At 27.9% G+C, this 15,747-nt stretch overlaps 1 protein-coding gene across 1 annotated transcript; it reads right to left on the bottom strand.

Annotated features, from left to right (window-relative positions):
- Positions 1-1,600: 1,600 nt before the first annotated feature.
- LOC107166938 (uncharacterized) lies at positions 1,601-8,732 on the bottom strand. Its single transcript, XM_089230325.1, has 11 exons — positions 8,554-8,732; positions 8,346-8,436; positions 8,090-8,190; positions 6,787-6,853; positions 6,098-6,428; positions 5,741-6,022; positions 3,307-3,541; positions 3,161-3,222; positions 2,964-3,048; positions 2,044-2,143; positions 1,601-1,958 (listed from the first exon to the last, which is right to left on the bottom strand). Exons 1-11 carry the CDS (start codon positions 8,644-8,646, stop codon positions 1,768-1,770), a joined length of 1,638 nt encoding a protein of 545 aa, XP_089086451.1. The 5' UTR covers positions 8,647-8,732; the 3' UTR covers positions 1,601-1,767.
- Between the last annotated feature and the right edge of the window lie 7,015 nt (positions 8,733-15,747).

Below are 15,747 nucleotides of genomic sequence, written 5' to 3'. Positions count from 1 at the left end.
CATCATACATCGATATAGGTAGTGCTGTAATCAGTGGCGGCTCGTGGCTTGGACGACGGGACGATCGCACCCCCTACTAAAATTAATTAAAAGAAGAAAATTTATTAATTTTTTTAATTCTATAATTTAAAAAAAATAATTTTTATTAAGACCTAACTTAAATTTCTAGTATATTTTGTCGTATGCGAACATTAAATTTGTTTCCCTTAGATACCAGGAGCATATGGGTACGCTGGTACGCATGCACACACGAGCAGTGTATAGACGACCGGCAGCGTCGTCCAGACGTAATTCTGAATACGTACATTATAACCGATGGCACCGCAGTCGTGTGCGTGCGGGTACGTTTTAGCTGCGAACTTATTGCGGGGTCTGGACGACCGGCAGCGTCGTCCATAAAGAAAAATATTAGTGTTTATTTTTAAAATTAACCGTATACGCTCGTTGTTATCGGTTGCTAATCGCTATTGTTATTGTCAATTATTATCTTGAAACATTTTTATTATTTATGACACTTTAATAATAAAATAATATATACATGTATACATGCGTGTACATTTGAACTGCGGTCTTATATACGCGTTTTTGACGACTGGTAGCGTCGTCCGTGATATAATTATAATATTATTTTCATTTCTATTTTCTTCTGCGGCCTGCGAGGCTGCGACTAGTAGGAAGCGGCTAAGATTGTCGTCATTGCATACATCTTATAACTTGTAAGTGAACAATTTATTATTTTTTTATTTTAATTACCTATTTCAACATGTCAAATAATGTTATAATAAATGTTTCATTTTATTATTTTCATTATACTTAATTTGACAATTTGTTATATCTATGACTAGGGGGCAGGGCATTAATGTATTATATTTAAAGTCGCACCCCCATCACCAGCACCCACGAGCCGCCACTGGCTGTAATAATGTTTGATCATTTTCCCGCTAATACATATTTAATTACATATTCCCTTTAATCTAGATATCAGAATTGATTAATAATTTAATAAGTTTTGTCAAAAAATAAATGGCATTATAGGTACCAACATGAATAGTGTTACAGGCACCATTATAATAAGACTTATATTATTTTAAAAATGATTGATTGACTACCACGGTCATTAGTGCCAACATGGGTGAGTAAGTTCCCAGGGGCGAATTTATGGGGGGGGGAGCTGAGGGGGCTTCAGCCGAAATCCAGGAATTGTTTATGAAGTCTGCTTATTATGTCCTATCAGATGTAAATTTTCTAACTCATATAGGCTGAATTGGGAATTTCAGTTGGAGAAAATACCACAGCCCCCCCCCCCTAAAAAAAAATTATAAATACGCCCCTGTAAGTTGCTATATGTATAATATATTTATGATTTATTATTCAATTTTTTTTAGTTTTATTATAACTTAAAAAAAATTTTATTTTAAAAATTTAAACGGCTACCACAAGAGAATAATATTATTAAAAATATCCTCTATTCAGATTTTGATAGTTCTCTAAGCATAAATATATGTATTAGAAACTTCTAAGAACTATTAAAAATGAATTTATACTTAACATTAAATATTATTAAAAATAATGTATTAAAAAATTGAGTATAGTTAGACAATTAAAGTATTTAAATTTGATCTATATTAATATTGTATACATTATAAAAAATACCAATAAGTGTTAACTATAATACATTTTAATAAAAGTAATAATTACAAAAACAATACAATTAATATAAAAAAATATCTTGCAAAAATATCATCTTACTCAATTAATACAAGTGAATTAATATTTGCTATATTCACTATAACGAGGAGGTGTATTCCAAACAGCACTCGATGTACGTTGTTTATCACGGATATTCCAGCCTTTGAACATTTCTTTAAGACTCATACTTTTTGGACAGTCAAAGAATAAGTCCCTTTCTTTAGAATCAACATAATATTGAAGTTCAAGTACAGCTTTTCTATTTTCTCCTAAAGATTTTTTAATTCATATTTTTATAATAATTAGTTTATTCAGCTATATTAGTTATACTTAGTTGATGATAGATATACATACGTTTTGCCCAGTTTGGAACAGGTTTTTTGGGTCCAGATTCATCTTCAGAAGAATCACGAGCGGATACGTCATTCAAACCATAATCATTTTTGTTATCAATCTTTAATAAACAATTTAATAAATTACAAGACTCAATAATTAAAATTTAGGTATGAATAAACATACCTAGAATTAATTAGAATAACTCAACAATACCATGCGTGTATCAACTCAACAAAACACTAATTTTTTTCAAGTTGAAATGATTAAAAGAAAAAAAGAAAAATTTGGACAAATGGAATACAACCATGAGGCACTGCTTAAATATTAAACATCAACTGCATACAAAGATTCCAATCTAAAGCTCAACATATAATTTTGAAAGCACCATTTTATGTCTCAAATCACAATCTTCATACTGATCTTAAATTATTGTATGTCTCTGAGCTAGTCAAAACTTACTACAAACTTTTTATCAAAAGGTCTCTTAGATCACCATAAAAATTCCTTAATTTCCAATCTATCATCTGTCCCAAGTAACCCAATTAAAAGACTTAAAAGACATTGATGTTGTGATCCCCAAGCCTAACTAGCTTAATTTTATCATGTTCTAGTACCTCCACAGTCTGTCTAATCTATCATTTTATCGTATGATTATTCCATACATTTTTTAATCATTCTATTTTGTAACAAATTGAATAATAGTAAAAAAAAAAAACACTAAATACATAAAATATTTATTATGCAATAATATATGAACAATATACCTAATATGATTAACTAATCTATAAAATTAAATATTATGAGTAATACGTAACAATGTATGAAGAGATTAGGTAAGGTTAGGAGATTTAACATACATTTTTTTATTCTCAATTTGAGGAATTAAAAACGCATGTATACATTTGATTTATTCAATTTTAGAAAAGAAACCATCTTACTTTTGACTTTGGTAATGTTGCTGATGAAGTAGATATATTTGAAGGTAATGCTTTAGGATAAAGTGCCGATTTACTTTTTTCTGGTCTGTAAATAATTTAATACGTAAATAAACAAATTGTGTGCTTATTTAGCATTTATAGATAAACTAAGTACAATTATTTTCAATTTAAAAATATATATGTATATGCTTTCTTACTTAGTTTCATTTTTCTTTTTTAATTCATTCTCTTTTATAATGCGATTCATCTCAAGTTTTTGCTACAATAATTACATTAAGTTAGAATATTTTTTTAATAAAATTACAAATACACAGTAAAAATTAATCATAAAATAATTTATTACTATTTTTAAAAGTTTTGCTTCTTCGGCTAGTTTACGCTTAGCATTAATCTCAGCTAATCTAAGTTCAGCTAGCTTTTGTTTCTTTAATGCTTCTTCTTTCATCATTGTTTCTTTTTCTTTTTGTTTTTCTTCTTTTTTCTTCTTCTCTTCAGCAGCTTTTTTAATTCTTTCTTCAGCACGTTTTATTTGTTCTTCTCTCTGTTTAGCAGCCCTTAAATGTTGATCATCAAATTTTCTATGGACAATTAAATACAAATAATAAGTAGTTGAATATTCATTAGAATATAATAATAAGCTTCAAACTAAATACATACCATCTTCTACAAACAAATGGAGGAAATTATAATAATACCACCTTATTTTTAACATGGAAAAGCAATCAATAGATTTATTGCAAAATAACAAATTATTAAAAATTGTGGATGAAATTAGTTATAATGGAATGTTTCAATTTTTAACGATTAAGAGGATACTGTGTTGTCGTACTTGTCTATGTTATCTCCGTCTTACTAAAATATATAATATACTAAAATGTATCTTCAGCAGTTCAAATTTGGTACAGTTAACTTAGAGAGATTTGACATATTATCAAACTTAAATGTAAGAACATTATCTCTGTTCTCTTGTTGGTTTTTTTACCATATTTTTTTAATTCTTAAGTGAAACATGAGCATTTTAAAATATTAATATCTTATAAACACTACTCACTTAAAAATTAAAACATCATGAAAAATAATCAAGAACACAAATTATGATTTTACATTAAACTTTGATTATAGGTCAAAAAAAAATTAAGTGAAAAACACCAAATTGGAGCTGCTGAACTCCAATTTCAACATATGCGTTGGTAAGAAGGAGACAACAGATGAGAGACATGACGTTCTATTAAGATTAATTGATTATTAGTTATAAAATAACTAAAATATTTAAGAAAATAAATTTTATCGGACATTTTTAATTTCTGGTAATTAAAACTTATAAGAAATATTGTATTAAATTTTCAAACCTTAAGTATTAAAAATAACAATTTTTTATGTTCAAAATGTCAAGATATTAACTATACATAAGTTCCTAATCTATTTATAACATTATGTACCTACATTCTTCACAAGTTTGACAAATATTTGATATATAAAATGATCACTCGTGATAAAAAATTGAGACCAAGTACTAATAAAAGATAATTAATAATTGAGATATGAAGAAAGAACTTACAAGGTATCTTGTATATTTCACTAAAAATAAAACATTTTATCATACATTTGTACATGAAAATTGTATTGTGTGTAATTAATGCTAATATAAATGTTTGGTGAAAATTTGAAGTCTCAACAGTTATTAATTTTGAACTAGGTACATAAAAAAAAAAAAAACATCTATTTTGTCGAAACTAGTCTATCCACATTTTTTTTTTTATTTTTTGTTTATTTTTTATAATACGATAAATATTATGCTTTTGACACTCAAATATCAAATAAATATAATTTTCTACTAGAAAGCACCATTAAATGTTGAATTATTTTTACTGCATTAAAAGGGGATGATAAACATGAATAATAAAAAACAAAAAAAAAAATTGTAAAATCCCTATACAGAGTGATTTTTTTATCATGAACCACTTATTATTTCAAAAAGTTTCAATGTTTTTGAAAATATTTTTTTTTTAAAGTTTCATGTTGTTAAAAAACAACGTTTTTATTTAAAAAAATATGTTTTTAAATATTTTTTGTCCTTATAATTTTTAAGATTTTTACTTTTTTGAACGGCAACCTAGAGTTTTAATTTCATATTCCAAAGCAGAATATTTTTCTAAGTATTTTGATACATAAAAATCGAATTTTGGACGAGTATTCTATGAGTTATAAGTATTTAAAGTTTAGAGAAGTAGAGTAGTGGAAAAACTTTGCGGGGTAACCTCGAACCACTCCACACTACCAATCTAAACTTTAAATACTTATAATTCATAAACTACTCTTCCAAAATTCGATTTTTACGTATCAAAATACTTAGAAAATATTCTGCTTTAAAAAAATATTTTCAAAAACATTGATACTTTTTGAAACAATGAGTTGTTCATGATAAAAAATTCAACCTGTATATTCATCAAAATTAAAATAATTGTGTAATGATTGAAGATTATCTTGCTTGTGAATTGTATGAAAACTCGAGAAATCAATAGTGGCCTTTCTTTAGTACAAATGTATAATTAATATTCATTATGCTATCTATCAGAAATAGTTAACAGCATAAGCATGATATGATAGAAAAAAAAATATTTAAAAAAAGAATTTAAAACACAAATAAAATCTGTGCAAGAGAACATTTAGATGTTGAAAGATGTTATAAACAGTATTAATAATAAATAAACAATATTTTTAAGCAATAAGTATCAAGACAGACAGACTATTAATAAAAATTAATAATACTGAAATACCTCTGGTCTGCTTTGGATTTAAGATATCTTTCTTTAATTTTTTCAGCTTCGTTTTCTCTGATTTGATGAGGAGTTTGTGTTTGAAGATCTTCTAATAATTTTACTGGCGTTGATATTTGTTTTTCTAATGGCACATATAATACATTAGTTTTTTTTGCATCAATATTATTTTCTTCTTGAAGTTTTCTTTTCATTGTTCTGGTCATAAGTGATTTTTCTTCTATATTAACATCAATATCTTCTAATTTTTCACGCCGTTTATTCTTAATTTGAGATTCAAGACTGCAAATTATATAAATACATAAAATTAAGAAAAATAATTACTAGTTATCTTGAATATTAAAAAAAATGTTATACTTTTTTTTCTTAGAATTAATTTTTACTAATGTTTCAGGTTGTTTAGAATTGGATTGTTCAGTATTAATTGAAGATTCTTCTGGTAAATCAACAATTATCTCCAATTTTTTTGTTGGATTTTTTGCTGACAATCTTTTAGTTAAATCATAAGTTTTATTGGCATTAGTTTCCTTTATATGGGTTCCAATATCTGGAGAAAACATTCCAGGAGATACAGGTTCTTCAAAATTTCTCTTAACTTTTTTATCAATTACAAAAGTTGAATTCGCTGTTGGACAAGCAATAGAGGCTATATCCATAAAAGTAGATAAAGCTCTTGCTCGGCTGGCTCCTAAAATAAAACCAAGATAATAATTAAAAAAGAAATTTTTTAATCCAAAATTATCTATAACTTATTTAAAAGTAATTATTATAAATATACATATTAGCATTGATTATAAACTCTATGGATCACTAACTGTGGTACAAATTTTATTTTTACCACAGTAAGCAATATAGTATTTATAATCAATGATATTGGGGATAGGTAAACAAACATATAACAATTAAAAACATGACATTTAAATACAATTAATTTATAGCTTAATTTATTTATTTACCAAGAGTTAGTCAAGATAAAATTTATATAAAGAGGAATACTAATTTATTTTTTTAAATACACAACAATATATATATAAATCAGTTATTACTTGTAGAAGATCCAAAACTGCTGATAGTTGATGATTCTCTAATGCCTTTTATTTTATCTGATGCAATCTATAAAAGTTCAAATATATATTGATAATTTATTAAATATGATATAACATATATACTTCATAGAAAACAATAATATATCTAAGTAAATTTATCATATATATTTCAAGATAATACAGACAAGTAAAACATTAGTTGACTTAAATGAACTTTAAACAGTACTTATAACCAAAATGAAAAGAAAATTGCAGAATGATTGTACTCTTTGATAAAAATATTATTGATACAGTTTGTTTCTACTACAACAGGTAAATAAATATAATTTTAAAAAAAAAGTGCTAAAATAGTCATAAATTTCAGTGCCATAGTCAAAATATAAAACAATTATGGGTTTGTTAAATTACCATGATATTATATTTCTAAGTTAACTGGAATAATACGATTTAAAAGTTATAATTAAAGATCCAATTTATATTTTATTAAAACATCTAAAACATGATGTTAATATTAACTAAAAATCTTAAATCTTCTCAATGTATTCTTCAAGAAATTTAAAAAATATGCATAAATAATCAATGAACATATTGATATTTTATTTAATATGCAATATTAATATTTTTTTTAAAACATTTATTGAATTTAATTTTTGATTTTATCAGCATAAAAATTATTGCAGCATTCCAAGTTAGACACGATGAATGGCACGGAAACTTATGATAGGTTATATAACACTGTGTGTGTTATTGCGGTAAATGGAAAAACGTTCACAGAAAAGACTATAAATTTATTGCAATAAAATCAAATAAAAACATAATTGTACCTACATAAATTATTAATTATTTTTTGATTGACTCTAATTATTCAAATAATAAGTAACTATTATTTTCACACAAGATTTTCTCATTAAAGCCCAATATAGTTCATAAAAATAAAGTTACGATGGTAATAAATTACATTCAAACATGCATTAAATATTAAATAAATAATAATTTTACTTTATCTAATAGGTACCTATGGATAAGTGCGAAAAAACATTGCTTATCTGTATGAGTGTTAAAAATTGTACGTGTATAATTTACTAGGGAAAATTAAGTGTTGATGTATTCCTATAATCCTATCTAATATAAGACATAATATAAAGATGAAATGTGATTTAATTTTTTTTTTAATTAAACATTTACTGGTATAATAAACAAATTAGTATAACATGTAAAACGTAATTTGTGTATTGAGTGTTAATAAATTTATTTTCCCGGTTACGTTTTTCTGGCATTTATTATTGCGATTAGTTTTACATACAATTGAGGCTTGTCTTGTAGTTCTGCGAACAGGTGGAACAGCTGGTTGTTGAAAACTTGGTTCAGCCGCAAAGAGATCTCCAACCTGATCAATTTTTGTTTCTAAACAATATAAATAATCAATTTAAACTTTACTTTTAAATAAAAATTTCACTAGTCAATTATCAGAAACTTAAAAATACTCAACAGTCAAATTTGTGTAAACACATATTGCAGGAGTAGCTCATTAATTACATGGAATAAAGTCTACAACTTACTTGATTGTCTTTTGGATATATTTTTTTCAGGCACATTCTGTGCTGATTGTAATAACTCATTATAAATAGTATCTAGTTTAGATGATTGTATCTATAATAAACGTAAAAATTTTACTTAGGTAGATATTTAATAACAAAAAGGATTAATTACTTTTGATCTTATATCTCTATACAGATTTAATAAATGTGAATAATTTAAGTAACTAACCTGAAAACAATTATCCATTTCCGTAATACCATTTTCTGTCAATGATGAAAACAACTTATAAATTTCAAATATATCTGTTGATTGACAATCCATTTTTCAATATGGAATACTGAAACATTTATGATACATCTTTAAATTAACGCTGTGTCTAGAGCACCGAGCACCGGCGCCACTGGTCTGGAGTACTGGACGCCCGGATGGATAATAGAGCACCGGGCGCCCGGTAACACTGTAGAGTAGCGGGTCACACTGTAGAGTAGCGGGTCACACTGTAATTGTAAAAATATGATAATAATCATCGAGATCACGATTTAAGATATACAGGTTGCCCATCGGCATATAAGGTGAGAACCAAATTGAGTTCTTTGTGGTTCTGGAAATTACAGTAAGCGCTCCATGTGAAAGAAAAGTTAACTACCGTATCGCTGCCGGTTGCCACATTGCCTGCTGAATTTTAAATTTTCTATTTTCAGTTTCGTGTAATAAATAATAATTACAAAAGAATTATTCTTTTTACTAATTTAATTTTACAATTTTATATTATTTCCCAAACATTTAAGATTTTATTGAAGTCTACTTTCAAGCAGTACAAGTATAACAGTAATAATAAATAATAAATTATAATGTAAGCTATATAGATTTTTTTATTTTATTATAATTATCAAGCTATATAAAACAACCAATATATTTATTTATGAACTAATTAATTTATACACTTTTTACATTTATGTCCTAGCTACTTATTACCTTCTTAATCATGATTTAACTAATTATGACAATTTTTTTTAGTTCGGCACTGTTTTTTATTTGCTTGATTTATCAAAATAACAAAGTTTTGTTTGCGATTGCGACCAAGTAGTAGTAGTAAGTACTTAAAGTATATTTATATGTATGTATCTTAGATCGTGGAATAGAATCTATATTATCTATAATTCCAATATTCCATACCTATTACCCTACCAATATGGCCATAATATGGCATATTGCATATACCATAAATTCAAATTATTAAATATTTAGTGTGATAAACTGATAATTAGTTCGAGTCGTTCGAGATTTAAATTGTGATAGTAGGGAGCGCTAGCGTCGTTTTCCACAGCTGTGAGTCAATCTCATCTTCATACTTCAATCATTTCGGTATAGGTCGATGGGCAACCTGTATATCTTAAATCGTGATCGAGATATATAAACTATAGTTATAATCATAGTCCGTGATCTCGATGTATATAATCACAGATATATAAAAATACTAGATAGCAGCTGCAGCCGACTTCTATAGTACATACCACGGCTATATCCATAGCCGTGCTTCTAAGACCGTGGTTTACAAATTTAACTGATATGATAAGTGATAAGATACTATTTTGGAGGGCTGTAATATTTTAAATTTTGTTGGGACGTAAGACTTAAAAAATTTTTTTTCCTTATTATATTTATCTGGAACTATTTGATTGGAGCTAAAATTTGGAACCTTTTATTATTTGTAAAAAAATTTTATATTTTAATATTATATTTGCATGTAATTACATAGAACAATATGGTAATCGCGAGCTATTTATAACTATTAAGCATCTCAAACACATAAACAACTTGATGAATCTTAATAATAATAATAATAAGATACATGTATTATGTTATTATTTTGTAATTATAAACGAGCAAATATTACATATTAAGCATACTGTTTTTTATTTTATAAATATAAATTTTGATAAATGTACAAGACTTCCAGTAAGTACAGTTGTTATTAATCTTTTTTAAGTATATACATATTACTATGGTTTATTATTGCTGTGCTTGGGGCTGTTCAAATAAAAGAGTGCCTAATAGTGGCATTCATTTTTTTGCGTAAGTATATTTTAAAAAAACTGACATCAATGACAGTTTCAGACAAACTAATTATTTCTAAAATGTTCAGCTTTTCTTTAAAAAATAAAGAACGTACTGAAAATTGGTTAAAAAATATTAATAGGAAAGGGTTTATTCCAACTGAGTATAGTAGGTTGTGTAGTAAGCATTTTCTCCCTAGTGATTTTAAACCTTATAATAAGGAAAATGGTCGTTTACGTTTGAATGATAATGCAATACCATCAGTATTTAATTCAACAACTGAAGAAGTTCTTTGCCAGAGTTTAATAGAAAATCATGAAGTTGAAGTAGAAGGTCCTCTTGATTTGAGTATGTCTAAGTTAGATGAAGAACTTCCAGTCACACTTCAGACATCTGTATTGGTCAGTGATATTATAACTACACCTAAAACATCCACTGTATTATTTCCAGAACTTCAAATTACACCAAAAAGAGGTAGACCCCAAAACTCAATTATCATTCCAAAAACAAAAAAAAAAACAAAACAAAGCTTAAAACATTACAAAAAAGAGTACTTAGACTTAAAAAAAAAATTAATAATTTAAAAGAACTTTTACAAGACATAAAAGAGAAAGATTTAATTGACGAAAATGGTTTTTATGTCATATTAGAAGACTTTGATGGCATGTCTAGGGAAATCTTCGATAATCAGTTGAAAAACAAAAATAAAAATGCTAAAGGTCGAAGATACAGCGATGAGCTTAAAAAATTTGCACTTACTTTGAATTATTACTCTCCAAAAGCTTACAAGTACTGTCGGTTAGTATGCATTTCAGAAATTCACTTTATTAAATAATATATTTGTTTGGTAGAAAAACTTTAAAATTTAGTACAAGGCTTCTAACACATTTTAACAATAGCAGTTGAAAAATAAAATAAATTCATAGTCACAATTTTTTTTTACAAGGATTCAAAGTTTGAATTTTGACAACATACGTAAAAATCACGAAAATTCATAAATTATTTTATGCTAGAAATTCATAAAAAATGTTCCTTTTATATCTAAGATTTGAAAATTTTTAATAATCTATAATATATCCTAGACAGATAAACCGTCTCTGGTCAGAATCGTTTTTCGTATACAATGATTTAATATCATTGGATTCAAATTTAATTCTATCCATTACAGTAACCCATTTGTAACCTACTGTACAGCAGAGCGACATCCTCGACTTACCCGCCTTTTTGTCTTTGTAGTGACTTAAAACTCTTTCACATTCATCGAAAGAGGAAAAAACATCTAAAAGTTTCATATTTGGAAAAAACTTTAACTTTGAAAAAAACAAAACTGCAAACTATATTATATACTGTGCTGTACTGTACTATACTCGCCATGAGGTTGAAGGGCAAGATACTTATAAAGGTTGGTAAGGCCAATTTTTTTTTTTTAATTAAGGTTTTCGAGTTTTCCTAATAAAATTACTATTATTATATATTTAAATTAGACGCCAATATTCAAAAGCAGCATGTAATTTACAGTGTGACCCGGTACTCTACAGTGTTTCCGGGCGCCCGGTGCTCTAGACACAGCCGCGTTTAACGCTGTACAATAGTATTATAAATTATAAATATAGTTCAAAGAAAATCAGATCATTCAAAGAAGGTACGATAAATCAGTAAAATTACAATTTTAGAGCCTGCAATAGATAGCTGTAGAGCAGACAATAACAACCTACAGGTCAGGGTTATTGTCCACAATGTCATAGTGTTTATATTATGTGGTATCCAGCCGGTTTACAAAATACACACTAAACTAAATAACAAAGACTAGTAGAACTCGTCAATTTGCTATTTAAAATAATACCTAGCATAAAGTTTAGATTAAAAATTGATTTAATTTAAAACAAAACTTTAATTAATCCGGCAAAATCTTAACTGCTGCATCCAACAGCCGATGCAATATTTTATGCATTCAAATTTCCAACAGTATTGTTTCTGTAACTTACTATGGTCATAAAAAAGTTAGTAATAACTATAGTAAGGTAGGCGAGATTGACAAAATTTAAAATGCACAATGTTCACAATTATTGCTCACACATATTGTACTGTACAATTTGTACAAGTAGTTATTGACAACGGAAAATGACTCAACTCAACATATATACGACCGGTACGAAATTTTATAATTAAAAATTCTAACTAACGAACAAAATAATTAAATACGCTAGTAGGTACGTACCACAGAAGGGCAACGACAACGGTGAACGGATTACGAAATAGTACTGTACACTAATTACTAATTCCCTAAAGGAATTTGGAATAAGACATGCTAAGGCACATAACACAACATTTTAATAAATAGTGTAAAATAATTATTAATCAATAATATTTAAATATTAAAACAAGAAATTCTACAGTTGAGTTTTCCGTTAAAAATTAAACTCTCCGGCGGTGGGTCATCCTTCGCGAGCGCACGCCGGCGTCGCCGCACACTGCAGTAGTGCAGTCTGATGTCTGAAATGCGCAATCAAGAGTCAAGACAAATAATTGAGGTATATCTGTATTCAGCAACAATACGTATTTGAATCTTGTATGCGTATCCCCACTGTTTCCTATGTGTTGAGTTCTCCGATTTTCATGGTATAACATATGCGACAAATGAGAGACGGAGAACGGAACTCGGAAAAATGTGGGGAATTATATGCGTGTCATCAGTGGCGGCGCTAGGCGTGGGCGGTGTGGGCCATTGCCCACGGCCTCACACCTCAAAGGGCCTCGCGTTCCATAGGGCTTTATAATTAACCATAGAGAAATATGACAGAAGTTAAAAAAATTTTTAAAAGGGCTTCTTTAAGTCCACTTCGCCCACATGTAACTTTTACCTCGCCACGCCACTGCGTGTCATGATGTTGCTGACATACCTATTGGCTATTGTTCTAAGCCTATATACATTTTGTCATGTGCGCAATAACTGTCAATAACGTGCCAACTAATGCCTCAATTCCGGTGGCGGAATATTTGTGTGGAGCCAAATTATTTTATCCATCAGAGCTTAAGTTATCACGTATTATTTATTATCAGTATATTTTGATAAGATATTTCATAATAATAATATTGAATTGATTAGAATAATTATTTAATAATTAATAATTATAACATTTAGAGTATACCAGTATACACATTTCTAAATAATAATCTATAATAATTTATATTATTAATTATTACCTTATTTTACTGTTTTTTTAGTCATATACTTAGTATACTTGGTCAAAACTTGCTTAACTTTGAATAAAACTGATCCAAATTTTATATTTATGACCAAAAATGGCAAAAATTCCCAATTTATTATAAATAAATAATTTTCTTATGTCAAAATGGAAAAGGGGATCTCATAGTTGGTCGATCGACTTTCAAAGATACACACATTATTATATTTTTTTTTAATTGCACCAATACATGCATTCGTTTCTGCATCCAATGTTGAAACTGTTCCTCTTACAAAAAACAATAAATCGGAAAGAGGAAAAATGGCACCACAAAAAAGGATTTTTAATAAAAACAATTTTTGACTTACTACCTATTACATTTACATTTTTTTATTTTAATATTGAATATGACTACATTTATTTTACTTTTAATTTCATTTGATTAATTTTTAAAATTTTACATTTAATTTTTTTAAATATGGGGTGTAATGATAGATCGCTTCCACGTAGTACACCCTGGGCAATGTCAATGACCTATGACTAGAAGAGGACGCTACACCCGCATGTGTTGTCGCCGTCTTACAAGTACGTAACATTGCAAAAACTGTTTCACGGGAAAGAACCGAGAAGGCTACAGTCATAACTAAAAAACGAAATTCTCACCACAGATAAAAGGGAATTTCGACTGTGCAACGTTGTTTTTATTTTTTTGATATTAGAACTGAAAAAAAAGTTATTCGATTTTGAAAAATGCAAAAATAATGAATTTTGAAACAATAAGAACTTTTTTTCTATTTGTGATATCGAAAAATTGAAAACAACGTTGCACAGTAAATGTTCTCCTTTTAATGTGGTGAAAATTTCGTTTCTTAGTTATAGGTGTAACCTTCTCTGTTCTTTCCGCGCGAAACAGTTTTTGCAATGTTACGCACTTGTAAGACGGAGACAATACATGCGGGTGTAGCGTCCTCTTAATTTGACGGCAAAAGATCTATTAAACGACAAACCGTGTAAGCCGGGTCCACACGATGATAGTTACTCTCGCAAGAGTCGCTATCGTGATAGTAGCTCTCAACTATCATGCATGTATGATAGTTTGAGAGCTGCTCTCACGACGGTTCAACAGTTACTATTGCCATGTTCACACGGCGATAGTATTCGATAGCACTATCACGATAATAACTATCGCGAGAGTAAATATCATCGTGTGGACCCGGCTTAATATATTATATTATGTATTAATAATTTACAACTATATTGTGTTTCTATAAAATCCAAAATACCCATCTTATCAAATAATCTTATCAAAATATACTGATAATAAGCAATACGTAATAACTCTGATGGATAAAATAATTTGGCTCCACACAAATTTTCTGCCACCGGAATTGAGGCATTATTTGGCACGTCTGTCAATAACTGTTAATCTCTATTCCATGATAACGGTCTTGTTTTCAGCAGCAGCATCTATCATTGGTTGAGTATATTGGGGGGGGGAGGAGAAGTGATAATCATAGAGAAAACATTTCCATTTTCCAATGTTTTGAATTTTTGATCGGTTTATGCCGTTTGGGCTTATGGCTAAGATTTCAGGAAAATTGCCTACTTTTAACCCTTAAATAAAAAAAAACTAAATATAAATAACAAATTATTATAACAATATATTTGTGATAGTACACATAAGTATAAATATACAATACAATAATATTAAAGGGTAAACGGAAAAAAAGTCCCCGTTAATAAAATCATACGAAAAAACATGATTGTACGTAATTATTACATTTATCAAAACATTTAATAATTATGCGAAGCACAAAACGAATAATCGATCAAATACAGACTAATAACGTACAAATAGTGAGCACATCAATATTTTCAATTTTATCGATCGTCAAACAGGCTCGTAAATTAGATAGATGAGTAAGGTGTAGCTATACTATCCACTACCCATACCTATTAGATAAAGTGAAAATATTATTTATATTACGTTTATTTCGTAAATTACCCAGGTAATATACTGATATAATATATAATATCATCTAATCGTTTTTGAAACTTACTCATAATACCTATACCGGCTATACCATGTAATACACTACTACATTGTTGTCAAATATAGTGCGTTTATTTTACAAATAAAATTAATAATTACGTACAATCATGTTTTTCGTATGATTTT

Source organism: Diuraphis noxia, unplaced genomic scaffold (assembly GCF_037042655.1).
Source record: "Diuraphis noxia isolate RWA-SAM2 unplaced genomic scaffold, SU_Dnox_SAM2 contig0007, whole genome shotgun sequence".
NCBI classification, from domain to species: domain Eukaryota; kingdom Metazoa; phylum Arthropoda; class Insecta; order Hemiptera; family Aphididae; genus Diuraphis; species Diuraphis noxia.
This window is presented reverse-complemented; position numbering and strand designations above follow the sequence as displayed.

Coding starts and splice junctions, on each gene's coding strand:
- LOC107166938 (XM_089230325.1), bottom strand. CDS start 8,646: ATGGATTGTCAATCAACAGATATATTTGAAATTTATAAGTTGTTTTCA. Junction 8,191..8,345: donor TATATCCAAAAGACAATCAA/GTAAGTTGTAGA, acceptor TATATTGTTTAG/AAACAAAAATTGATCAGGTT. Junction 2,144..2,963: donor CAACATTACCAAAGTCAAAA/GTAAGATGGTTT, acceptor TGTTTATTAAAG/ATTGATAACAAAAATGATTA.